General features: G+C 44.1%; 1 protein-coding gene and 1 pseudogene across 6 annotated transcripts in view; one reads left to right on the forward strand and one right to left on the reverse strand.

Annotated features, from left to right (window-relative positions):
- EXPH5 (exophilin 5) overlaps window positions 1-26998 on the reverse strand; it is a 71574-nt gene that overhangs the window by 13662 nt on the left and 30914 nt on the right. For 3 of the 6 annotated variants that reach the window (XM_073903684.1, XM_073903685.1, XM_073903686.1), the window contains exons 2-4: window positions 16656-16816; window positions 14887-15049; window positions 4894-4942 (exon numbers count right to left, since the gene is read on the reverse strand). In XM_073903684.1, the coding sequence (XP_073759785.1) occupies window positions 4894-4942; window positions 14887-15049; window positions 16656-16816 (373 nt within the window). Of the gene's footprint in view, window positions 1-4893; window positions 4943-13856; window positions 14279-14886; window positions 15050-16655; window positions 16817-26998 lie in introns of those variants that run through there. The other 3 variants (XM_073903687.1, XM_025894040.2, XM_025894042.2) reach the window with 2 other exon arrangements.
- LOC112840619 (NADH dehydrogenase [ubiquinone] 1 alpha subcomplex subunit 3 pseudogene) lies at window positions 5814-6275 on the forward strand (annotated as a pseudogene).

The raw sequence follows: 26998 nt of genomic DNA on the forward strand, positions 1-26998 counted from the left end.
AACATATTAAGGATGCTTCTCATACACACAGGTACACATTATGTGACGAAGAGAAAATATGGAGAGTTTATTTACACTCAACTTTAACTCTGCAAGGATATTTTGTTCAGTGATGAAATGGTTAAAGAAGTAACGGCTGGTAGGTACCAGGCATACAATCACTGCTCTATAGATCCCTTTTATTTGAGCTATATGTGAGTAGTTACTATTATTATTAATTATTATTATTAGCAGTGGTAACGGCACATTGAATATTCTAGGCGTCTTAGGATTTTATACAGGTTACCTTATTTCATTATTTTAACCATGCTATGAGGTTGGTACTATGATTATTCCCACTTTGAGAAAAACCTCACTTGGGAAAAAATGAAGTTTCAAGAGGTCAGGTCATTTGCTTCAGGTCACACTGGTGGAGGGAAGGATTCCTTCCCAATCTCTGGGATTCCAAAGCCCAGGCTGAAATCACCTCTCTTCACTGTTTTATTAGTTTATTAGTCTATTAGTACACTACGTCCTAGCTGGAAGCATCTTTTGAGGCCAAACGCAGGTCTGAGAGCTGCTGGGAGGAAGTTTCCTGGTACCTAGAATGGAGGTAAATCTCTCCAGGGCCCAGAGCACACACCAATCCTCAGTCGGGGCTCTGTCTTGGACTCAGAATCCTCCACAAAACAGTGTTCCATGCCATAAAGTTGCCATAAAAGACGAAGCCTAGTTCCCATTCCTGGCCTCAAGGATGAGGTTCAAACGCCCCCATGCAGCAAACTCATGTTGCAATGCTCTTCCAACCTTTAATTTCAGCCATTCCTCCCCAACTCTCTTCCAGGGCCCTGTGCTCCAAGCTCACCACACCCAGTTCTCTAGAATGCCCTGCCTTTCTTCTAGACCTCCACGCCTCTGCTCCTGATCTTTGCTCTTTCTTCTTGCCCCGGAAAATAGCAACACATCCCTCAGAGTCCAGCTCATGGATCACCATCACTGTGAGCCCTTCTCCCCGGAGAGAATTGGTTTCCATAGTGTTCTTATACCTGTTATGGTGCTTATTATTATACCTGTGATGTCCTGTTGAAGTTGTTGACATTCTTTTCCACTTTCACTTTACCACCAGACCTCTCCCCTTCCTGCCTACCACACATTCCAGTCCCCACCCTGATCTAGGAAACCAGGGGTTTGAAAACAAAAGGATCAGGACCCTGGAAGCGGACCCACTTCTAAAATAGCTAAGAAAGCCTAGTCTTCACCTCTGTCTCCTGAGCACCCAGCATGGCATCAGCTAGTAAGAGACTCACTAAGATTTACTGAGCTGAATCCCAACACCATCCTGCCACCACCCCTTTGTCCACCGCTGAACTTCTCCACCACATTTTTGTCCAGTCCCTTGACACCAACCAGCTTATCTTTGAACGAAATCACTCATGTATTCCATTTTCAGTATACTTTCAAAATATCCTCTCTCACTGGATTATTAAAACAAGTTTGCAAATTAAGTAGGGATTATCATTCCCATTCTGCCGATGGAAAACGGACGGAGTCTGGGTAAGTGTCTTACTCAGATCATAGGAATAATAAATGGTAGCCCTGGCTGCTCACACTCGTATGATCTGACCCCTAACCCTGTTCTTTCCATTACGTTGCTTTTTACTGGTATTCTACTCATGGACATGATTTTCAATTAGATGGCAAACTCTGTGGGCAAAAACCTTACTTTAAGCATTCCAGGCCTTCCACGCCCACGCAGCTATCGACTGACTGATGCTATATATATACCAAGGTAGAAAATTACATATATGAGAATTTTAGTAAAGATCCTTCCAAAAATTGAGACACGCAAGTATTTACAGTATTAGGACTTGGAAAAGCATGTCTGAGGCAAGAAAGCATAATGGTCAAACACACGAGTTCTACACCGATCCAAATCCTAGTTCTGCCCCTTACTAGTGGTGTAACTTTGGACAAGGCGACCTTTCTGTACCTTCATTTCTTTCTTGGTAAAATGAAGACGTAATAGTATTGAAGAGAGCAGGAACAACCCCTCCTCTGGCCCCACAGGGTCACTGTGAGGATTAAATGACTTCATTGCTGTGAAACACTTTAGCACGGTGTCTAGCACTTGGTGAGTCCACTTGTTAGCCATTCCTATTCTTCCATGGTCACAGAGGATTTCCTGGAGGACTCATCCTGAGGCTTACCACTGAATGAACTGGAAAAGAATTAGAAGCCAGAGTCTCAAAATGCTGGCTCTTAAGATCTCAGTTCTATTTTCAAACATGGTACATAAAATAGGCTGAGCAAAATGAGGCCTTTTACTCAGTCCAGCTCACTCTACTGCTCTCGTCTACAATTCTGACGAGACAAACAAACCTTCTGTCACAGAGTAACCTTAGACCATTTGAGAGCTTCCCAGGGCGGCCAGACCTGTAGGGCAGCTGTCGGAGTTGAAGCCTGAGCTCACCGATGTTATCACACACCTTGGCAAAGTCAACACATTAATTTTTCAAGGTGTTGCTGAATTTGTTCTGTGTCTGCTTTCCTGCAAAGGTCAAGTCCACCAGTACACCTGTAGCTTGAAAGCACTCATTCATTCCTACCTTCAATTTCTGAGCGTTCAGGTGGTTCCAAGCAGTGGGGAGAGGCAGGTGAGCAGACACCGTCCCCGCCTCAGGGAGCTCACACTGGCCTACTGTGGTAAGTGCACTGGAGATGTGTTTCTGGGAATACAGAGCTCATATGTCACCTCACATTAGGCCCAGCCAAAATCTGTTCAGAGATGTGGAGAGATCAAGTGGTCAAGGCTATATGTCTTATTCTCAGAAATGGTGACTACTTTGACCTCGACTTCCTCACTTGTAAGGAGGAGGAAGTACTCACTGGGGGCAATGTGCACCTCAAGGAACACTGGCAATTTCTGGAGATATTTCTGATTGTCACAGTCGAGTGGAGGAGAGCTACTGGCATCTCGGAGGTCGAGGCCAGGGATGCTGCCAAACATCCTGTGATACACAGGACAGCCCCCGCAACAGGGAATCACCCAGCCCAAGATGTCAGTAGTGCTGAGGTTGGGAGAAATGCTGAGCTACAAATCTCTAACCTTCTCTCTAGCTCCAAAAATCCTGTTTTTTGAAAACCCTATGCTTCTTTGAAGCTGATGAAAATGTTTATATGGCAGCTGTCTTTTTGAGTGGAAGGTCATCTAATAATGTAGCACAATCTCCTATAAAATACCCGAATCCCCTTTGTCACCTTCCTGCCAGGCTGCTAACCAAGTGATGAGAAGTTTATTACCTCAGATCTTGGCAAGAACCCCTCAGCATCAATGGCCAGCTTCCATCTGTTTGCAGGTTAAGGGGATAAGGTTTCCATGAATAAGTGATGGAAATCTACATGTCATACAAAACCCGTGTTTTCGGCAGTTTCTCTCCAAATTTTTTAAAAGCTTCTAACTGGAGTCAACAATCACTGCCTTGAATTTCATTTATTTTCCCAGCTCTCACCTTGCAGAGGGACGCGCTTCTGAGTAGTGAAAGGGTTAAATGCAAGCAGCAAACAAGAGTGCCAAGGAAAGGTATCTATTAATCCTCAGACTGGGTTCTCAAATCTTGAGGATTCCAAATTAGCTCTACTGTTTTATAACTTCTAGGCATTTGCATTTCTTTGTACATTCCTCATATGCTTCCGACCCCATAGCTCTCTATGGGTAGGGGCAGGTGAGCTCTGAGTCCTTCTCCAAGAAAAAGCAAGAGTAGGGAAGCATCCTGGAGCAGGGCTGGATGCACGACTCTTCAGGCCCCTGCTCGGTGAAAGGACAGCTTGCCCGTAGTAAGCCAGCGGGGCTTGTAAGCAAACAAGGCTTCGGGGCTGACAGAGCTAAAGGCGTTACTGACTTCTGGCTGTGGAGTTACAGAAACCCAGATTTTCTAATCTCGACTCTACCATTTACCAGCAACCTTGAATATGACCTCCAGATTCTCTAAACCTCAGTTTCTTCATCTTTAAAATGGGGATAATACCAGCATACTTCATAGATTTCCCGTAGGGATTAAATGGAATAATCTCTGTCGAGTGCCGGGTGATAGCAGGTTCTCCAAGAGAGTATAGCAGGTTGTTGGTTATGGTGTCATGGCTAGGGCTCACACATATAAAGGAGATAGGGCTCAGTGTTATTCAGAAAGAAGAAGAAAGGGGGCTCTCTTTTGTTTCTGAAATAACTTCTGTTTATATGTACTCCTCACCAGAATTCTACTATGCTTTCTGCAAAGGGAGGGGGGTTCTAGTACTAAGACCCTCCCCCTGCACTCTTAGGTCCTTTCCAACATTCTCTTTCATCTCCAAAACACATGAGTCACACAGTAAGACACAGGCAGGTGAAGATCAAAAGTTAAGACCATGAAAAAGCAGGATACGAAAAACGTCGTCCAGTTGCTCAATCTTGTAAGCATGTGAACACAGATACATTTAAATCTGAGCACTCGGGTCAGTCCCTCCCTATGACCAGGCAAATGCATCCCACGGATCAGTGGCTTCCATTCTGAACACAAATGACGATCTTGTCGAGAAAAGGTCGAGCCCAGACCCACACTGGCTTGCAAGAGTACCAGTGGGTGCCTCTCGCCTCTTCCACTGCCCAGTGCTTTATGGCTGTATGGGAAGTGACCCATGGTAGAATATCCGAGATGCCATGGGTGGTGTGGGGGGGCACACGGTGGCCTTGCTCCTTCCTGGCAGAGCCAACTGGAGACCTACAACAGTTGGGAAACTTTGAACTCTCAAGGACAAATCTAAGCTTCTAAGGTAAATTTAAAACTGAGCCAAGGAGAAGCTTATTTTGCTTAGGCAGCCAACCAGGGATTTCACTAATTCTGAATTCCTTAGCATAACCTCTCATTTCTAGTTACTCACCGTAATGGTTCGCCTCACAGACACAGGAGGTCCTGAGTGGCTGTCATATCTGTGGAAAGAATGTGAAATCATTTCTTTGAAGAAGTACCTAACTTTCACCAGGAGGAAAATCAACAGCACATTTGCTGTTATAATAACTTGAGAACATATTAGATGTATTTCTAACGTCCTACAGGAAGACATTTCTTGGTTAGTGCGTTGAAAAAAAATCTCAGAAACCTTTTCCTATGACTGTTTAGGATCAACGTTTTACATGTTTATCCCTCAGGTAGCCAAGAAGAAATCACGCAATGGTGGATTTGGATTTGAATGCAGCATAAAGACATAATAACAAAAACAGTAAAAATGTGTTGCGGTCTTACTATGTGTCAGTGTTCTCGTGCCATGTGCACGTTATCTCATTTAAAGACATCGCTCTTGAGAAGGGGATACTATGAATGCTGTCATTTTACAGACCCCAAAATGGAGGCAAAGAGAAGTCAGAAGACACAGCCCCAGGTGCACAGTTAGTGGATGAGCTCAGAGCCAGCCACAGCCTCCTGAAATCCAGAGCATGCCTTCTTAACCAGTCCAGACTCTTTTTGCAAGTGGGAAACAGATTTTCCTGTTTTCATACATTCTTATTTTCAAGAGAGATTAGGTCAGGGCCAGACTCAACAATTTACAAGGGTATTTTCAAAAAGCAAACCCTACAAAGATGGTTTCTGGATGTTTATTTTTATAAAGATGACTTATTCACTATGAAACCATCTTGGAGCATAATTATGCTTTTACTGTTTTTGTTGCTTCTCTCAGTTTCTGTAGAAGGTGAAAAATTTACAAGACATGGGTCCCAAATGGAGATAGATTTTGATCTTTTAGATCCATAATCCTATGCCAAGGGGCACTCTGCCTGAATTATAGCTCAAGATTTAATAGGCGGTAATGACTCACTGCTCTGTACAAAATGAGGTCCTCTCCTCGCCTAAGAAAACAGCAAAGGGAATCGAGCATTAAACCAATAAACTACAACTTTAAGGCAGATCAGTCAAAAGTGGCAAGATACAGTTTTCCCTTATTCGAACTCCTGCCTGCTTCACGGTTTCCCAGAGTCGGGCATAAAACCTGGGAAGCCGGCTGCAACCAAGATGGCCGGGAGACTCGCCACCTTCCTCAAGGATGCCTGGGCCAAGGAGCCGGTGCTGGTCGCGTCCTTCACCACCGGCAGCCTCGCTCTAATTCTGCCCACCCCCAGCCCCTTCACCAAATATGCCACCATGATCAACCAGGCCATGCCCTACAACTATCCAGTGCCCCTCCGAGATGATGGGAACATGCCTGATGTGCCCAGCCACCCCCAGGACCCCCAGGGCCCAAGCTTGGAGTGGCTGAAGAACTTGTGAGCATCCCCGGTGACATGAAGGAGGCCCCTCCCCTGAGCCAATAAAATGCGAAAAGCGACCCCCCAAAAAAACAAACAAACAAACAAACAAACAAACAAAATCTGGGAAGCCATACAGTTTTATATGTTAAAGATATCCAGATATAGTTGACAGTTTAGCTCAAATTTTAAACAAAAATTGAAATTAATATCATGGACTGTGTTTCACATTACTCTGAAACACCAGCTCTAAATGAATACTACCTGAACTTGAATACTCCTTTTACTTTTATTCTTCTTTCCCCCTACAGCCTTATTGAAACTGCCAGGCTGCCTTCCTGCCAGGCGGTGTTCTGAGTGCTTTGGAGGATACAAATAGGACTGAAATAGGGACCCTGTTCTCTGAGAGCTTTTGCAGTAGGAACAATTAGATACATAAAGAGCCAAAATACAAGCAAAGGGGTGATGCAGACAATAAGGAGATGTTAAGTTAAATGCCCTGAACATGCAGAGGTGCTGGTGAGCACTTGGGGGTGGGGGTGTGATCAGGGAAGCAGTCGGGGGAAGGTGTCGGTTGAACAGGTATGGAAGGCGAGGAACAGCATGAGCAAAAACCTGGAGATGGGCAAGAGCCAGGGAGCTTGGGAACTGGCAAGTAATTCAATTTTGCCAGAGCCAAGAGAACATGCCAGATTGTGAAGACTCTTTCCAGAGCCCCGGGGGCTGCAGCACATGCAGCTCCCCAGGCCCCGAATCTGATGTGGAACGTGGGCAGCTGGGGCAGGGTTCAGTTCCCGAGAGTGGCAGGAGGGTGGAGCATGTGACTTAGAGGATGGCAGGAGCATGAGAGAGTGCGAGGGAGTGCTGTGCACGGGCGGGGGGGGGGGGGGGGGGGGGGCAGTGCATGTCCCCTGATGGTGTGCAAGGCTGAGTGTGCCCTTGTGGATTTACTGGCCAGGTGTAGGACTCAGGTGGCTTGGAGGCCCAGAGTCTCTGCACCCACTCTCAGGCACTCCTAGAAGTGACTTTATGTTTCTGATGTGAACGGCGTTTGCTTGCAGAGTGAATAAAAGCATCAGTGGCGTCACGGGAGCTGTGGTGGTAGAAGTCCTCTGGACCAGTGATTTCAAGGGACATAAAGCTACCTCATTTACTGTATTTGCTCTCAAGCCCTGCTGAAGCCACATCTTGAAGGTCTTTCACACACAACCTCATGTCTCCAAGGCACTCATTCTGCCTATGAAACTTCTGTAATTTCTCTCCTGGGCTCCTCTCCATCCTTCATACCACCAACCGAGATCTGTCTAACATGCGCATGCAACCACATAAGTCCCCTTCTTAACATCTTACAAGGTATTAACCAAAATCTTAACTTGATCCAACACTCTTCTTTGGTCTGATGAGCCTCTCAGACCACCCCTCACCCTTCAAGCCTCATCCCCCCAGCCCAACTCCGCTCATCTATAGCTTCCCGTAAGCTAGATTTACCGAATTTATTTCACTTCCATAAAATATTCTCTCTTGTCTCTATACCTTTGCAGATACCATTCAGAAATGCTCACTTCAGTGTATGAGAGCATGCCTCAAGAATATTCTTTTTAAAAACCAGAACCCCAGGTGACTTCCCCCACGTACTGACGGAGCATGCTCTGAGCACTGGCCACTGAGGAGATCCATCTGGCTGACCACAGGCAATTCAGACCCTCCATGTCCCAAATGGACTCTGTGTCCTTCTTCCATGCCTACTCCTTCCTGTCCAGTCAATGAACAGATCCTGTTGATTCACAATCCGAAACCACCCATCCCTCTCCATCCCCCCATTTATACCCCAGTTAAGACATTTATCATCTGCTGCCTTTATGTTTGCACTAGTCCCTTACCTGTTCCTCTCCGTCCAAGTTTTGTTCCAATCCACTCTCTACACTTTAGTCAGAGTGATCAGTATAAAGTGAATCACACCACTTCCTGGTGTAACATTTTATGATTCCCATCTGCTTTCAGGTGAAAGTTCAAATTCTTCTCTGCACTCATAAGGCTCTATGTGATCTAGTCCCCATACACTGTCCAGCCTTGTATCTCACCTTTGTATATCCCTCTGCCTTGGGGAATTGGCACAGCTCTGAGCATCTGCAAAGAACGTGCCTGAAACATCTTTCTACCACTTGTTTGCTTGGACAACTCTCATCCCCTTGAACGATCATTACTGATGTCATTTTCACTGGAAGACCTCTTGGGCTTAAGACTTAATCTACCATACACTCCTTCATATGTGCTCCTAGAGCACGTGGAACTTCCCCATCTTAGCACTAGCATTCTACATTTCTCTATTTCCATTTTGTCATCCTCACCGGACTAAAGCCCACAAAAGCAAGGGCTGCAAGCTTCCTTCCATAGCACCGCACATGGTGTTCCTTGAACACTCCTCATTGCATAAATAAGCACATGTGTTCCTTTTTATCCTTATCACATCTACTTCAACTATCTTTCATCACCATCACCCGCTGAGTTTCCTAAGTTGGAGAGGAGAGTTCACCTCCATTCCTCCTTCACCCACCACATCCCATCAGCAGGTTCCCCTGATTCTACATTCTAAGTCATGCACGAATCTGCTGTTTGCCCTCCTCCCTGCCTGCTACCTCATCCATCATTTCAACAGTCCTTTACCTGGTCTCTCTGACTCAAGTTTTGCCTTCCCTTTGTGCTCCAGCCAGATCAATCTCCCAGCCTCGGCCCTATGGGCATCTCTTTGGGGGGGGCATCTCTCGTAGCAACATGGGGTACTTAGCAACATCTCTGACCCCTTACCCACTGGATGCCCAGAGTTCCCACCCTTCAGTTGTGAAAACCAGAAATGTCTTTTGGAGGGCAAAATTGCCCTTGGTTGAGAAGCACCATGCTCAAATGATCTTCGCAAAATGAAGATCTGATCGTGTCATTCTTCTGCTTACGAACTAGCAACGGAGGGGCACCTGGGTGGCTCAGTCAGCTGAGTGTCCAACTCTGCTTACGAACTAGCAGCGGAGGGGCGCCTGGGCGGCTCAGTCAGCTGAGTGTCCAACTCTGCTTACGAACTAGCAACGGAGGGGCACCTGGGTGACTCAGTCAGCTGAGTGTCCAACTCTTGATCTCAGCTCAGGTCTTGATCTCAGGGTTGTGAGTTTAAGCCCTGCACTGGGCTCCACACTGGGCGTGGAGCCGACTTAAAAAGAAAAAAAGAAAGAAAGAAAAACTAGAAATGGGTAAGGCAGATATATGTACCTGCACACATGCATTGAATACACCAAAGTATTTTAGTCTTTGTCCAGGGCAGCGGGTTGTGGGTGACTTTACCCAATATATATATATATATATATATATATATATATATATATATATATATACACATACACATATATATAAGAGAAATACACACATACACACACACACAAATAAAATATATACATATATATATAAAGTAAGGAAAAATGGTATTAAAGTAAAAGTGATTAATGACTTCCCATTGTCTATGGGATCAAATCCAAGCTTCTTCGCACCGCCAATCCCTGTGTTATGGCCTCTGCCAACCCCTCCCATTCCATCTCTTACTGGTCTCACCTTATACTGGGTCACTGAACCTCAGTGACCTAGGTGAGTTCTTGCTTTTTCCAGTCTCCACACCTTGGCTGTGTCAGTTTTTCTGCCTGGTGCAACCTCCCGACTCTTAATTACCAAGCTTAGTCCTGTATGTTCTTTGGCAATGGGCTCTCCTCTTCCAGGAAGGCTTCTGGCCCTTGAGTCTGAGTTAAGTGCTCCTCCTATACGTTCTCAAGGCCAGAATACCGGGCACCCTCCCTCACACTCACCATATGACACCATAATCACCAGTGTATTTGGCTGCAGCGAGGCCAGATGGTATCCCTGTGTGAATCCCACAGAGCACCCCTTCCTCAAGTTACTGTCATTTGCCAGAAAACTGCCATAAGAAATATCTGAACCCATGATGTTCTGCCACGTCCCAGAGTTCTGTGGGGCACCTCTGCCCAACCGCATGCAATGCTCTGCTGTTCCCCACTGGATTACGGATTTCTCTGGGAAGGACCTGTGCCTTATTTTCACAATTTTGTCCTCAGTGTGACCTGTAGTATCTGATCCAGAGTAAGACTCTGATAAAAGCTCAATAAAAAAACAAAAGAGAAACTATGACCTGGGCTAACAACACCTATGCGGAGAGTTCTGACAGCCCTTCCCGAAATGGGGTTAGGAAGCAAGGCTGCCGGGGGTTTCAAACCTGGCTGAGCACCCGAATATCCCAGAGAATTTAAAATAAACAAATAAATGAAGTTCCCTGTGCCCTACTTCAGACCTTCTGAATCAGAATCTCAGAGTCGGGGCCAAGTGTCATTATTTTTAAATTGCTGATAAGATTATACTAATGATCAGTCCTATCACCTGGGAACACCATTGGCCACCCAGGATAAACTCCAGACCACTCCCCTGGCATGCCTCTTCCTCTTGTCACCACAGCCCTGCCCATGGAGACCACATCTGGGTTCACGGAAGGAGCACTTCCAAAGAAGGAGCTCACTGACTCTGACTTCTCCTTCCACCGAGGAGTCTAAGTTTTTTGTGTCTTTGAACTCAGGCATTTGTAGGGAGTGGCATGTGTAGCGAGTGAGAGAGAGAAAAAGAGAATGACCAGAATCCAGGGGGAAAAAATATCACCTGCCTTTTTAATTTTCCAAAACAGTAGCTCAATGTCTTGCTTACATAACCTGGGGTTGCAGCTGGAGCGTGTACACCCTGTGGATCAGGCAAATTTGGGCATGTCTGAAGAGCAGCAAGGTGGATCCACCAAAGCTCTTTGCATCTCAAGAGAAAAATAAAACCCTCCTGAAGCTGCAGGGTAAGGGGCATGCACTCAACCCCAGAGAGGCGCTGCCCGTTCTCATCACCACCACGCAGTGGGTACTTACACATGCTAAGCACTGTGATGGTTCTCAAATAAAAGAGGGGATCTTAAATTGAATTGTAAGTGCTACTCATGAGCCTTATGAACTAGTTCCCTTGTCTTTTCACTTTGCTCTGGTCCTTGGGACTACAACAAAGGAAGTGCGGGGGGATCCACATCCCTAAAATCGCCCTCATGAACTAGCGGCACATGGCAACACAGTTTTGACAATGTAAGTGGCCCCCTTGAAGGGGCAACTTTGCTGTAGATGGCGTGGTAGCATGAGACCCAGAGGGGTGCGCACAGCACGTATTCATAGCAGGGAGGGCATTATTGGGATCATGGGCGTCTGGAATAAGGAATGAACAACTGTAGATCCTCTTTGGGAGCCAGGAAGATTGCATTTGTAAGCTCATGACCTACACTCTTGGGTACTTGCTAAACTCCATAGAAGGAATTTTTGAGGCTCTAGGTTATTGAAATTTCATGCTGGCGTTGGGGGGTGGGGTGGGGTGGGTCGGGGCTGAGCACTATGCCATAGGCACTAGATGCCCTATCACAAGACATGAGGAGACAGAACTTACAGGGAAATGTTGGGGGAAAGATACTTGCAATATACATGTATACTTCTCTTGAATGTGTTGGCCAGCAATAAACAAATCGAAACATGAGTGGAAAATATTTTTCCTTTTTCCTGGGGTTGGGGAGGGGTCAGAGGGAACATAATTCAATCATTTACAAATAGGATTAAAATAATAATGGGATATTGGTGTCTGGGTGGCTCAGTGAGTTGGGTGCCTGACTCTTGGTTTCGGCTCAGGTCATGATCTCGGGGTCCTAGAATCCAGCCTGGAGTCGGGCTCTGCACTCAGCTCGTGGAATCTGCTTGGAATTCTTTCCCCCTTTGCTCCTCTCTCTCAAATAAATAAATAAATAAAATCTTTTTTTAAGATAATGGGATAATTTGAGAAGTGCACAGATTTGGGAGGAGAAACTCATCCTATTTGAAGCAGAAATGACAAAACTTTGTGCCTTTTTGTTAATTCATCCAGTCACCATGTTCTCATGGCTTTTTTATCCACTCCTAAGAGGAAACCAAAGCTTCAATATATCATATACTTTTACTGGCTGAGCCTTTCTAAAGTAAATATCTGATGAAATGACCAAATCCATTTTCTTCTGGGGAGTGTTCTCCATGATCCAGTGTCATTTCTTGGTTAAACCACAGCTTAGAAGATGAAAAGAATGTTCTCTGATACTCGAGTCTTTCAGGGCTGAACAGAAGGCTATATTTTGCCTGGAGGGGTGGGTTCTCTTCCTGTGATTTGCAAAAGATCCTCTCAACTGCTTTGCTGACTTGTTCTCAGAGCCCCGAGTGTGACAAAGTGGAGCCCAGAAGGCTTTGGCAAGTAGGAACCTGATGGCTACCTGACACAGGATGACTGTGCTTTCCTGGGGCTTGTCAGTTCTTCCTGGTGCAGTTAAAGGCAAGGAGGAGCTCCTGAATCATGTATTTGGAAGGTTGATTTTGTATTTCAAAAGATCAGAACTGCCAAAGAAAGGTAGGCTCTACTTAAGAGTAAAGAGTCTCTGGGAATGTACAATACACAATTTATATTCCTACCATAGCACAACACTCCCCAAAACCACCCCCTGGCCACACACACACACACACACACACACACACACACACACACTCTCTCTCTCTCAGGATTTATATCCAAATACTTAGGTCACACACATATTTAAGAATAAAAAGGACAGGGGCGCCTGGGGGGCTCAGTCGGTTAAGTGTCTGCCTTCGGCTCGGGTCATGATCTCAGGGTCCTGGGATCAAGCCCCGTGTCAGGCTCCCTGCTCAGTGGGGAGCCTGCTTCTCCCTCTCCCTCTGCCTGCCGCTCTGCCTACTTGTGCTCTCTCTCTGTCTCTCTGTCAAATGGATAAATAAATAAAATCTTAAAAAAATTTTAAGAGAATAAAATAAAAATAAAAAGGACATGTTTTTGCAGTTTATCTACTGAAACTTCTTAGGAGCAAAAAAAACAGTGCCTTCATGATATTCTGCACCAGCACAATTCATAAATATTTATCTCCATTTCCATTTTGAAACTAAAATGTATTTAGAGAAGACAAATTCTGATAACTGCTTAACATACACATATATACTTAAAGGATAAAATCTGTTCCATTTCTGCATTCTGATTTTTATGTTTCAGTTGGTATGGTTAAAAGAAAGCTGCAAGTCAGGTTGGCACACAAGAAGGATGGTTGCTAAATAGAATTTTGTGAGGTTGCAATTTTTTTTTTTTTACCTTGATCTGTAACCAGAAAACATGATACCCAGATGGAAGATTCTAGATTTGCTGTCTTCTTTGATCCATTTTTGCGGTGACCTGCAATATGAGCTTGGAAATAACTTGTCCACAGAGTGAACAGGTTCCTCAACTTTTCCAGGTTTACTGATGTTAGATTGTTCAGCTGTATAAGACTCTGCCTTAAAGAAAATCACCTAAAACACAAACTCCATCACAAGTCCCAGCTTCACCACACATCAGGAATATTTTTTTTTGTCCTTAAAATACATATTCCCTCCACAGGAAATACCCTTCGATTTAAAATCCCCAAATGAGAGGATGACTAGCGTTTCAAACATTTTTACAAAGAAAAGCAACTCACCTATTTGCAGAGTACTTCCTTGCAAGTGACTCTGGTAGGGACAGTCACATAAATCTACATTCTGTTCAGCTCTTCATTATTTTAGCAAAGACAAAAGCAGGCTCAGGTGAAAGCTGGGAGCAAAACACCTTCCATCCACCCGAGAGGGAAGGACAGAGTTCTGTTCTCCAGGTTCGGGAGCCTCATCACCCGCCCCACCAAGCTGCGTGCCACTTACTGTTTTCAGCAAGAGTGACCTCCAGCACCTCCTATTTAGTGCAGCAATGCACTCTTAATGGTGTGACGGCACATGTCACGTGTGAAGCCAACACCTTAAGAGGGTGGGAAGCTTTTCAACCAGGAAGACATGCTGAAAATATTTAGCAGTCAGCTCAATTACATGTAAGCAAAGCCTTGCTTATTTTTCACAAAACAATCCAATAACCTGTGAGTCAGGATGAACTGATTTTTACACCGTTCTACACTGGCAACTCTCTGGAACGATGCCTGTTCCAAAAAGCTTCCCTTTCTTTACCTTAAGTTTAAATTCTGGGTCCCCACAGCAGAACAGCCGTCCTGAATACTGCTAGTCATGGTAATATCCTTACCCCTCAATTTTAAAATGCCAGTTTTCTCTACTCTCGTTGCTCATCTCGTTTACTTTCATTTCATCTTTCTATGCCATCTCTCCTTGTGACTACAGATACACATATCCCCGAGGAAAAAGTAGTTTTGATTTGAAGATATCTTCCTAACCAGAGCATAGACCAGGCTCTTGAAACAGTGGAGAAAGTCACTGAGCATTTCCCAACATTTAACCCATTATTCACCGCATGCACTACCTGGGATCTGTGCAGTTGGTTAGAAGTTGGCTTTCAAAAGAGCCAAGTTTCGTGGTTTCAGAAGGACTTTGTCCCTCTGCGAGCTCAGTCCTGTTTCTTTTGTGACTATCTGCATTTAAAGTCAGAGAACAAACATTAAACATTCTGAATACAAAACAGGCGACTGGCCTCTGCCATCAGAGTTGTCACATGATCCGAGTTTAACTCACCCTTTCTGTCCCAGCGACTGAAGCTTTAAAGTCTCCTTTCTGGATTTTCTGAATGAGAACAGGGAAGCAAACGACGATCTGAAACTCAGCCGAGAAGAAATGGATGTTGGGTTTCTTTGATTAGTTGTAGCTTTAGATCTTGATGTTTGTAATTCCATGGGATCTAGAGGGAAATTGTAGAAATTTGGCATCACTCAATATTTCCAGGTAAATACATCTCAGAGAACGAAGCCCTCGCTCTTGCTTCCCACCTCTCAATGGAGATGGAGAATGCAGCAGGCATCCCCACGTGAAGACCCTAGGAACTCAGGGGCGCCCTGTGCCTCTGAAGGCTCTGCTGTGTAGAGAAAATCCTCACAAAGAGTAGGGAGCCCTTTCAATATGCACCGTGAGCCATGGTTCCGTGGAACGTGCCTCCCCGCACACCAGCTGCGCGAATCCACCCAAAGCCCAACATAAGGTGTCACCACCCTCGTTCAACTTTTGGGGTGCCTTTAGCCACCCTGTCCTTCCAGATATTTTTTATCTTAGTGCTTTAAAGCCATACTGATAGACACCATGGAACTTTTTACTCCAAAGAAAGTAAAGGAAAAGGAAATTAAGCCACTTAGAGTGTTCCTTATTCCCATCAGAAATCTATCTCTGTGTATGCGTATTTGCTACACATACGGTTTATATGTGTGTCTGCCTGTAATATAAACATGCCTAATGTATGTATAGATAACATATAGTTATATATGTGAGCATTAAAAATTCTAAGGCACTATCAACATATACAAAGTCTATAATACTGTAATATATTTGGACATGCTGAATTTATAAATATTAGAGGAATTCAAGGTAAGGGGAAAGTCATCACGGTAAAAATGGGGTTAATTTCGGAGTCTGAACTGAGTCTTTTTAGATAGATTTGTTTATTATGGGAGTTGTAAAATATTGTCAGTATAACTTTAGAAATATTGTTACATGTTTCTTGATGTTACTAATGTTAGTAACATGCCAGTAAAAGTAGTCAGTATGACTGTATCAGTAGGAAGATACTCTATACTGTTTTCATAGTTTATAATGTTGAATGCACTTCATTATTCTCACAATAGTCCTGTGAAAGTGGGTTTTATTATCCTCATTTACAGATTAAAAAAAAAGTGATGGGTGAAGATGAGTGACATGGGAGTAGTCACATGGTTGGGATGTTCAAAGAAGCACTTGCCTATGGAGTTTAAGTTACCGAAGTACCAGAAGGGCGGCGGCTCTTCTACCACCTTCTCCCATAATTCCCCCTCCCCCTTTCTCTCCCCCCTCCAGCTCCCCCTTCTTCTGCACCATCATCCCAATCATTTACGTGCTTACTGTATTCCAGCTCGGTGCATTATAAATACACAACCACCCTATGAGGTGTATCATCATACCCATTTAAAGATGAGAAAATTGAAGCGTATAGAGAATAAGTAACTTGAACAGTCACATGGATTCTGATAGAATAGAGAACACCAAGAGAGCGGAGATGCAAATCCAAGCCTTTTTTTAATATTGATGTCTGTGTTCTTAACCACTACTCTATCTTGCCTGATTCTAAAAACATACCCCCAAGACATGATAGCACATTTTCAGTTCACTCTTTTTATTATATGTTAGGTTATAAAACTTTTGTACCTTACGATTTAAAAATAACCCTAAATATGGATTGGTTAAATCAGAGACCCACTGAGTCATTATCTAGAATACAGCACTGTAAGAAAAAAAAATCTAATCTAAATTTTTTTTCTTACCATTTTCTGCCATCCCCTTCCTTAGTCTGTATGTAAGTGGTTGTTTTAACATTTGGCTAACATCTGTTTCATTGCAGAACTTTTTTCTTTGAATTTCCTCAAACCATTCGCCAGTCACTCCCTGAAGCCATCTGATATCCCTCTTTGTCTTCTGGAGTTTGCTGAAATAAAACAAAAATGTCAATGCATCCTTTAAATGTCTTCATATCAAGTGCACATTCATGGGCTAGAAGCCTAAACTTGACTTAGGGAGAGCTGCATAAACTGTGGGAGAGAAACTGGCCCTGGTCAGAATTTCCTTTTCCCCACTGTGTACGTATTTTAGCTGTGTTTTTCTAAATATGATGGCAATCCACAAGTTTTTGCTAGTCGTTAAAGTAATCAAGCTGGTGATGACAACTTGGGCTGAGCATTATGCGAACCTGACCTAATAATACAGTTGAATGATTGATGATTTAAGGACATGTAGAAACCAGAATATTCTAGTTCCAATTACTCATTCATTCATTCATTCATTCAGTGTTTCTTGAGCAATGTCCTTGTACCAGTCCCAGTGTAGACAGTGGGGATTCAACACTGAACATAACAGATAGGTTCTGGTGGTCAAAGATAAACGTTTACTCGCAGAGAAGAAATGGTTGAATATAATGATTTTAGATAAAGAAATTAAACACAAAAGCCCATGAATGAGCACCCAGCTAACGCTTCGTGGTCAAAGCCAGTGTGACCTGAGATGGATAGGAAAGGCCATCCAGAGCACAAATGTGTCTGCTCCACACCTTCCAACAGCAGGCCTGAAGTCCTGTCATTCCTTCTTGATCGTTTTCCTCTGCCCTTTAATCGTACTTGTGCTCTTTCAAATGAAAAGGTTGCTTAGCCCTTAATTAAATCACTGGTTGTGATTTAATCACTGGTTCTTTTTTTTCTTTAAGCCAATTTGCTCTATTTCAGGAAAACCCCAGAACTGTTTGGAAATGAGAGGTGCTTAATCCAGAGAGAGAGAGAGAGAGAGAGAGAGAGAGGAAGCGTGAGTGCTGGACGGGGCAAACAGAGCAGAAAGGCGAGTCTGAAGTACATGATGTAAATCTCTTGGTGGTCAGTTTGGCACAGCACTGGGCTTGTTGATGGGGTCCAAGCTTGGGGAGTTCTGCTGCTTGGAAAAGAATTTCATGGGATTCTGCAGCAGTTACCCTTTACCCAGGGTCCTCTGTGAAGCACCAGGGTCGGGGAGTTTGTATGACAAAGAACATGGTGAGCAAGACAGCCACAGAGTGGCAAATTTGGGGTTAAAGGTAATGAACCAAGATGGTTGCAAGCAAGGCTCCTGCTTGGGGCTATGATACCGTCATTTTATAAAATAATCGAGAAGGAAGCCAGAGGCCATCCTGCCCAGACTTGCATTTTGAAACGCATCAGGCAGCAGTGGTCATGTCCAGGCCACAACATCCTCCTGGGTGCCTCCATCTGTCATTGCCGTCCCTCGGATGCCTGGCCACCCCTGTCTCTACTGCCACTTCCCTGCAAACCAAGGGACCACAAGTAACTGTTTCTAATCAGTACTGGCTGCCTCCAGCTTGTCATCACCTCACTTATTAATGTCCCACATTTGTTCCCCATTCTATGTTCTCAAAGTCCTCCCCCTGCCCTGATTGTTCGAGCCTGACACTCAGCACCACCGCCCCCCCACCACTTGTCAATGCATCCACCTCATCTCAGAACACAGTCAAGCTACCTGACTTCGGAATTCTCCAAATGTAACTATTTATTCATTTTTACTAGAGGCTTGATGAAACATTGACTCTCTTTGAAAATCATCACACTTCATTTGACATCAAGTGCTCGTTCCAGGCTTGCACTCACATCCTTCAAAGCCTGTTTCTTTCCCAACATCCGGCCAATGAGGTCAGAAATCCGTACCTCTTTGGGAAGACTCCCATGGTTTGAATTTGACTTCAGGAAGTAAATCTTGAAGAAACAACCCTCCTCCCTGTACACTAGTTTCTAAAAATTAGTTTCTAAAAGTAATTATGCAGGCAATGCAGCATCCTGGGAATGTCACATAGCACGAAGCAGGAAAGACAAAATGCAGGTTTTATCTATTCCAAGCTATGTAAAATGAGGCACACATTGGGGGAAAAAATCAGAACACCTGATCTCTTAGGGCAGAATAATTATAGGTATCATTTCTATTTTTAACTTTTTAATTATGTTTATTTGGTAAATATAATATATGAACCTATTTTTTCTTGTTGTTAATTTTTATATTGTTGGGGCTTTTTTCCATTATAATTTTTCTTGTAGATAGAGAAAAAACAACAGTGATGTTTTCACAGTCCTAACACAATCACTATTAACCATTTGGTATAATTTTTCACATGGTCGTGATAAAATTTATTCAATATACATTTGTAGAAGGCCTCCTAGGGCGCATGCAGGGATACAATGCTGAACAGAGCAGAGAGGGCTCCCACCCCCGTGGGACTCCTCATCTAATGAGAGACAGATCTCGGCCCAGGCACAATACAGATGTAAGGTAACCAAGAGGCGAGAATGATTAATGTATTCAACACATGTTTGAACTCTGGGTAAAGAGCAGTGAACAAGTCAAGTCCTTGCCCTCACAGTATTTACACCCTGTTGGGGGCAAACAATAGAAAAGTAAACAGGTGCTAGGTGAGCACCTGGGGCAGCAGCGAAGATTTTTCCCGAGAACACGATACGTGGCCTGAGGTTGAGGATGAAGGGGAGCAGGTAGGTGTTTCTGGGAGAAGGTTGAAGATGAAGGGGAGCAGGTAGGTGGTTCTGGGAGAGAGAGAGAGAGAGCTTTCCAGGCAGAGGAGTAGCAGCTGTAGGGCAAATGCCCCCAAGGAAAGAAGCAGGGAGCTAAGGGTAGAGCTGAGAGGGAGGTGGCCGCTGGGTTGTGCAGTGAGCATATGGGGCTAGCGGTCTGGCGTTTAGTCCGGCAGCACTGACAATGCCTTGTTGACTCGGCAGCGACATGACACATCACGTTTGCATTCTCAAAAGATCATCCTGGACTAAAAACTTTCCGCACAGCAAAAGAAATCCTAAGCAAAATGAAAAGGCAACCTACTGAAGGGGAAGGAGTGTTTGCAAATCATGTATCTGATAAGGGGTTAATTACCAAAATATATAAAGAACTCATACAATTGAATAGCAAAAAGACCAAACTATCTGATTTTAAAAATGGACAGAGGAGCTGAATATTTTTCCAAAGAAGATATACAGATGGCCAGGGGGCACATGAAAAGATGCTCAACATTACTAATCGTTCGGGAAATGCAAATCAAAACCACAATGAGATATCACCTCACACCAGGCAGAATGGCTATTACCAAAAAGACAAGAAATAACAAGTGTTGGTGAGGCTGTGGAGAAAAGGGAGCCGTCGTGCACTGTTGGTGGGAATGCAAACTGGTGTAGCCACTGTGGAAAACAGTATGGAGGTTCCTCAAAAAGTTAAAAATAGAACTAATCTATGATCTAGCAATTCCACTTCTGAGCATTTATCCAAAGAGAATGAAAACACTAACTCAAAAAGTGTACGCACCTCTGGAATTGTAAAATTGTATGGAAAAACAAAATATGATACAGATACAATTTTAATTCCATATATATAAAATACAATACAAATCCAATCCACACACAATGGAATATCATTCAGTCATAAAAAAGAATGAAATCTTGCCATTTGCAACGACATGAATAGAACTTGAGGGCATTATGCTAAGTGAAATAAGCCAGAGAAAAACAGGTACTGTATGATCTCACTTACATGTGGAATTTAAACAACAACAAATCCAGCTCCTAGACACAGAGAACACACTGATGGTTGCCAGAGGTGGGGGATGGGAGGCAGGAGAAATGGGTGAAGAAGGTCAAAAAGTACAAACTTCTAATTATAAAATAAGTCCTGGGGACATAATGTACAGCATGGTGACTATTGTTATTAATTTTGTGTTGCATATTTGAAAGTTGCTGAGAGAGTAGATCTTAAAGTCCTCCTCACAAGAAAAAAGCTATGTAGCTATGCATGGTGATGGATGGTAACTAGACTTACTGCAGTGATCAGTTTGCAGTGTATAGAAATATCGAATCACCATGTCAAACACCTGAAACCAATATAATGCTATACCTCAATTATACCTCAATAATTGAAAAGATTTTAGCTACTGGTGGAGAGAAGATTGCAAGGGGAGAAGAGGAGCATAGTCAGGAGACTTGGAGGGTCCAGGACAGAGAGTGGTTTGCTTAGCCCAGGATGGTGGTGGTGAAGCAGAAGAAAAGTAGGAAGTGTTCAGAGCTACTTAGCAGGTGAAATTTATACTCAAGTGCCCACCAAGGGATGAAGTGACTTTGGAGGCAGGCTAAGAGGACAGAGGTATGTCAAGGAAGACTCCTCGATTTCCGATTCACACAGGTGCATGGAAGATGCCATTCACAGAAATGGCACATATACGGTCTTCAAAAAAACAACCTTATATATTGAACACCTTTACCATTACTCATCTTTGGAGCAATCATTAAATATTTGCATAAAATTCAAGCTAGTATGATTTCCGTAACTTATTTACTATTCCTCTGGTGAAGAACATTACGATTTTGCCTTATAAATACTGCTGTAAGGGACATCCCTGTGCATTTTCTGTTTTTACAGTGTTTTTGACAGACATTGGAGCAGAAATTACTGGGTCAAAGAGTCAAGAACACTTTTTGTGATTCTTTATACACTACCAAAATACTTCTCACAATGGCTGTAGCATATTACTCATACCAGTGATGTACAATATGGTAACTGGGCACCTTTGGAAGACTAGATGTTATTTTTTTTGAGTATTTTTATTTTCTGAATTTAATACTTTCAAGGCACCATGTTTTTAATTGTGGATATTTTTCTTTGCTTAAAAAAATGCTGTATTTCTTCCTTTTTTTTTTTTTTAAAGTGCTGGGCATGGAGCCCGATGGGGGTCTTGAACTCATTACCCTGAAATCAAGACCAAAAAAATACTATATTTCTTTGATAAGTAGTGAGGTTTGATTACATCCCACATGTCTGTTTACTAATGACATTTTGTATTTTGTATTTTGGCAATCAATGAGGTAATCAATGCCTCAGGGTTTTTCACCGGAATGAGGCATGTTTAATAAAACATTAACTCCTTATTTTTCTTTTTACTCTAATTATTTCCTCCCAGATTTCTGACTTTGATTCTGACTAGGGCTGGAGTAGGTAAAACATATTTCACCTGAGGATGTGCTTATGCTAATCTCTGTCTCCCGAAGACAACGAGAAACGAGATGCGGACAGTAGTTACACGCAGATATATAAAAGGGCATGATTTTAAAGAAATTCAGTGGCTTTGGGGGCCCCTGGCTGGCTCAGATAGTGGAACATGAGACTCTTGATCTCGGGTTGCGAGTTCAAGCCGCATGTCGGGTGTAGAAATTACTTCAAAATAAATAAGTAAATAAATAAATAAATAAACTTAAAAAAAAAAAAAAGAAATTCAGTGGCTTTTAAAGCAGGAATATCCCAAGGTTGTCAGGAAAGTGGGTGAATATGAACAACCCAGAGCCTGAAAATTCAAGGGTCAGGCAGTAAAAAATAATGGCACTGTGTTTACCTATTACTAAAGGAAGTAAGACATAAATAGTTCTGGCCTTTGAAGTGAGGACAACCCAGGAAGGGAAGCTATGAACGACACACAAGTCTAAACTCCCCAGGTACCTGTAACTCAACTCCTTAATCTTTTACACCAAAGAGTCCTATGTCCTGTAAAAGACAGTCAGTACTTTTATAATGGTTGACTGAGCTTCTGGTACTAAAAAGAACACAACGGTAAAGCCAGTGGTTTAGACTGAGCTACGTACTTAAAAAATATATCAAAGCTCCACACTAGCAAAACCAACAAAACACCTTAACATAAAGATATGTGAACCTTAAAAGGACGGCATTGTAAGTCTCAGCTGGGAGGCTTAGAGAACATTTGCTTGCAAGTGGCATTCAATCAACCAAGTCAATAGGCAGCCTGCCCGGGGCTCTTCCTCCTCCAAGCTGGTTTGTTACATACTCAGGCAGCCATTTAGAGCACACAGTCCGCTTTACGCCAGGAAGAACCACAGGGTTACAGACGACCTACACCGAGATAAAATCCAAGAACACACCTTGCTGGCTTTGCTAGTCCATATTGACTCAACATATCAGGACGAACTGTTGTCTACGCTGGTAATTTGTTCTACCCCCGGGCTGATTAACTTGACTCAACTAAATCAGGTCTTTTCTTGCTGAGCCATAGTGCCAGCCCTCTGCTCCTTCTTCACACACAGGAGTCTTGGGCTTCCGTGGCTTTGATGCCACTCGCGCACCTGCAGGAGGGTGTCCTCTGAGGGTCCGCCTCCGGCCTTAAACTGATTTTCCACCCTCAGGGAATGAACCCATCTCTCCTCCCCTCTTGGTCTTCCCCCACGGTGGCCCTGATGACCTGTGCAAAGAGAACCTTATTTTCTTTGTTCTCCTCTGCTCCCAGCAGGTTTGTGTCACCATCGTATTTTCATGGCGACCTACCTACTAACCTTTAGTGTGTGCTCAGCATCCTCTGCCTCCCCCGCCCTCCCTTGCCTGCTCAGACAGTACCAAGAGCACCGGAGAGGGTCAGGTTCTAACTGGGTGATCTTGGCCAAATATTTAACTTTCTCGGCTTTATTTCCCTCATTTATGAAAGGGGTTGGATGAGGTCGCAGATTGTTGACAAAACAAGTCGCCACAACTCCTCACATCCCTGAACGTCTGCTCCTTTGGGATGTGACTTTGTCACTCGGCCTGCCCCGCGCACCCGGCTGGGCTTGTGCTCAGAACAACTGAAAGTGAAGAAGAGGTACTGTCAGACTTCTGAGCCCCGGCCTCGGGAAGCCTCGCAGCCTCTGTCCTCTGCCTCCCGGAATCTTGATTCTGGCGCATAAGGAAGCCCGGGCTGGCCTCCCAGAGAATGAGAGCATGCACAGACCAGACGGGCCCCAGTGGGGCGCATCGCCACCTGCCAGGCCAGTGAGCGTGGCCACCTTAGCCCATCCGGATGCAGAGACCTGAGGGGAGACCAGGAGAGCCCCCCACCCCCGCCGCTGAGCGCAGCCCAAATGGCTGTCCCACAGAACTGTGAGCTAATCAACAGAAGTCCTTCTGAGCTTTAAGCTTTAGGATGGTTTGTTATGCAGAACTTAACACAGATGAGATTATTTTGAAGATATCTTCTGCTTTAAAATGTACGGTGAAATGAAAAGGCTCATTATTCCTACATCAGAATTAAATCATTAAGAAATCTTATAAATCTGAAGAGGGCCTTATAAGATAATCTTGTCAGTCTCTCCATCTTCAGGTAAAATAATAATAACCAGTACTAACAAGAGATGCTGTGTTGAGCTCCTACCTGACAGGATTTTGCAGCCATTATTGCTAATCCTCACATGGCTGCATTGGGATTCGATGTCCTTGTTTACAGGCACACCACTGAGCCCGCCCGCAGGCTGGGGCTTTGCCCTGGGATGAGAACTCAGGCCACCTAACCTTCTCTCTCACTGCCTCTGGGTACCACTAACTCCGTTAGGAAACAATGCAATTGATAAAAGTAAGCTCAACATGACTTTTTTTTTTTTTTAGATTTTATTTATTTTTTTGAGAGAGGGCGTGAGCGAGAGAGCACAAGCAGAGGGAGAGGGAGAAGCAGGCTCCCAGGGAGCCCGATGCGGGCTGGATCCCAGGACCCTGGGGTCGTGACCTGAACCGAAGGCAGACGCTTAACAACAGAGCCACCCAGGCGCCGCTCAACGTGACTTTTGACATTTAAAAAAGACAGTAATGATAATCCAAATAGGACTGAGGAGACAGCAGCTGGACAGATGTGGAGAGCAAGCAAGTCCCTGAAGCCAGAAAACAGGATCTATGCCTTTCATTTTCTTGTCAGAAAGACCTCAGGTATTTCTCGGAATTGCTCCCGTATGAGCTCCTCTTGCTGAGGGCATCAGTTCGTCTTCGTGCTGTGCTCATTCCCCTCTTCATCTCATTGCTCACAATTTTTCTCTGCTTTCCTTATTTCCTTGGCATCCGAACACATCATTTTCTCTTTCACAGCTGACCTTCCTGTACGCGAGCCATCTTATTACACCTTGTTCTGCTCTCCAGGCAGCTCGGCAGACTGATCTCAATCAACCCTCTCCTCTTGGCTTCAAAGACCTCTTGCCAAAATATTTCCCCAACCTCCCCCCGGCCCCCGCTCTCACAGGTTCCTTCATCAGCGAACCCTAGAACAAACTGCTCAGCGGAATCCTATAAAAATGGATTTGTTGCCTGAATTGTAGATCAAAGCAGCGTGAAAGTTGCCCTCCCACACAGAAATCCAAATACTTTTTGTTTCGTATTGCCCAGCAAGCACAACACACAGGAAAAGCACAAATGGAGTACACGGGGCAGGATCCGTAGCCTGAGTCAGAGCATGGGTGTCAGGTTAATGACATCACGGAAGCTGGATTCGTCTGTCCAGCTAAAGACCTTCTCCAAACCCTGCAACCCCCAGAAAACTCATTTCAGGAAAGTGTGCCCCTTTGTGTTTCTGCTCCAGAAAGGTGATACTTCCAGGAACAGATTTCTTATCATTCATCTGCGACGGAAAGCTTTAGAAGAGCTATTATGAGTTCTCAGCCAGGAACAGGTGGAGTAGAGAGAGCAAAAGCCCTTGTCCAGGGGCCGTTCCCATAGCTTCACAATCCAGGGCCTGGCCTCTCCTCTTTCCTGACTGCTTTTCTGAAGAGATTGTTTTTGGAGAGCCTTTGTCTCAGACATCAGAGCCTGTTGTTCGCCTCGGTCCACAGCCAAGACTCGGGGGGTGGGCAGGGATTAGAAAAAGCAAGAGGTGTCTCAGCAAATGTGTTCTTTTGCTGACAGTAAAGTTAAACCACAGAGGGAAGTCTGGAGGAAGGAAGCCTCCCATAAAGAAAAGGGACAAACTAAAGCAAGCAGCAACAACAACAAAAACAATACACCTTTAGAACTTAAAGAGTGGCCGCAAAATCACGGCACCAGCTTTCAAGCCAAGCTAGATAATAAAGCCCATTTAAATTCCTTGAATGGCTGTGATTGAGATTTGCCCAGTCGAGACTCAATAACAGCCTTTTCTGTATTTCTTAAATGGGCCATGATAACCTTCCTGGATGTTTATTCTCATATGACACGAAGTCACAACAGAAGGAAAAATTAAGCAATCTAGGTAACGCTGAGATGCGTAATTCCCATTTCTGGGTCAAAGCACAGTGAGTGATCTCTTACCAATTAGTCACCCTAAAGAAGGTGTTGTAGGAAGGCTAGCTGTCCACTCTGAGGTCAGACTCAAGAGTTTAAGGGTCAATTCCTCATGTAGTCGGCCATCAAGGCTTCTTTGTCTTCCTAAACTAATCTTATCTATTTTTAATCCGTTCATACCTTTTACCCACACCACCTGGGAAGGTACCCACTGTCACCTCAGAGTTTCCAAATGATACTGAATGAATTACTTGTCATGTACCTGTCCGGCTGCCCACCAGGCTTTCAGCTTACTGGGGACCAGGGGCTGTGTCTCATTTGTCTTGGTATCCCCAGGGCCTCGCATGGTCCCTCACTCATGGTTGAATTAATACATGTTTGCTCAACTTTTGGGGTAAGGAATGAGTTCTACACAGTTATGTCATCATTGTGAAGCAACTCAGTCCATATTTGACATACATGAGAGATGTGATTCTGCACACAAATTAAAATCATGTTTGTAAAAAGGTGATTTTTCCTGAAGAATAATATGGGAAAGCGACTCGCAGCTAACACTTACACAGCGCTTACTCTAGGCTAGGCACGATTACGTGTATTCGTTCAATTGAGGTGAATAATACTCCATTCGACCGATGAGGACATTAAAACCCGGAGAGGCTGTGTCAAAGTCGGGCTGCCTGGTTTGAATGCCGTGCCTGCTCTTTATTTACTGTGTGATTTTCTCTGGGTCTCAGTTTTCTCATCTACAAAGTGGGTGTAGGAATAAAAATATCTCATGGGGTTTGGGTGAGGATTAAGTGAGTTAATGCATGAAAGGCCTATACACCCAGGCCTGGCAACATGAAATGCTGAGTTAATGGGACCTGTGAAATGAGTTGGGGGCTGAGGAGTGGGGATGGAAATGTGTATCAGCTTCCCCAGCAAAACAGAGGTGGACGGCAGCAAAGACAATCAGACTTCAGCTTTTCCTTTTCCTGAAAAGAAACTCAAAAGCATCAGCTGTTTAGGTCTGGCCCCCTCCTTCTCCCAGACC

The sequence above is a fragment of the Callorhinus ursinus genome, unplaced genomic scaffold (genome assembly GCF_003265705.2).
Source record: "Callorhinus ursinus isolate GAN/ISIS: 27379988/994484 unplaced genomic scaffold, GSC_fseal_2.0 scaffold19, whole genome shotgun sequence".
NCBI lineage: Eukaryota > Metazoa > Chordata > Mammalia > Carnivora > Otariidae > Callorhinus > Callorhinus ursinus.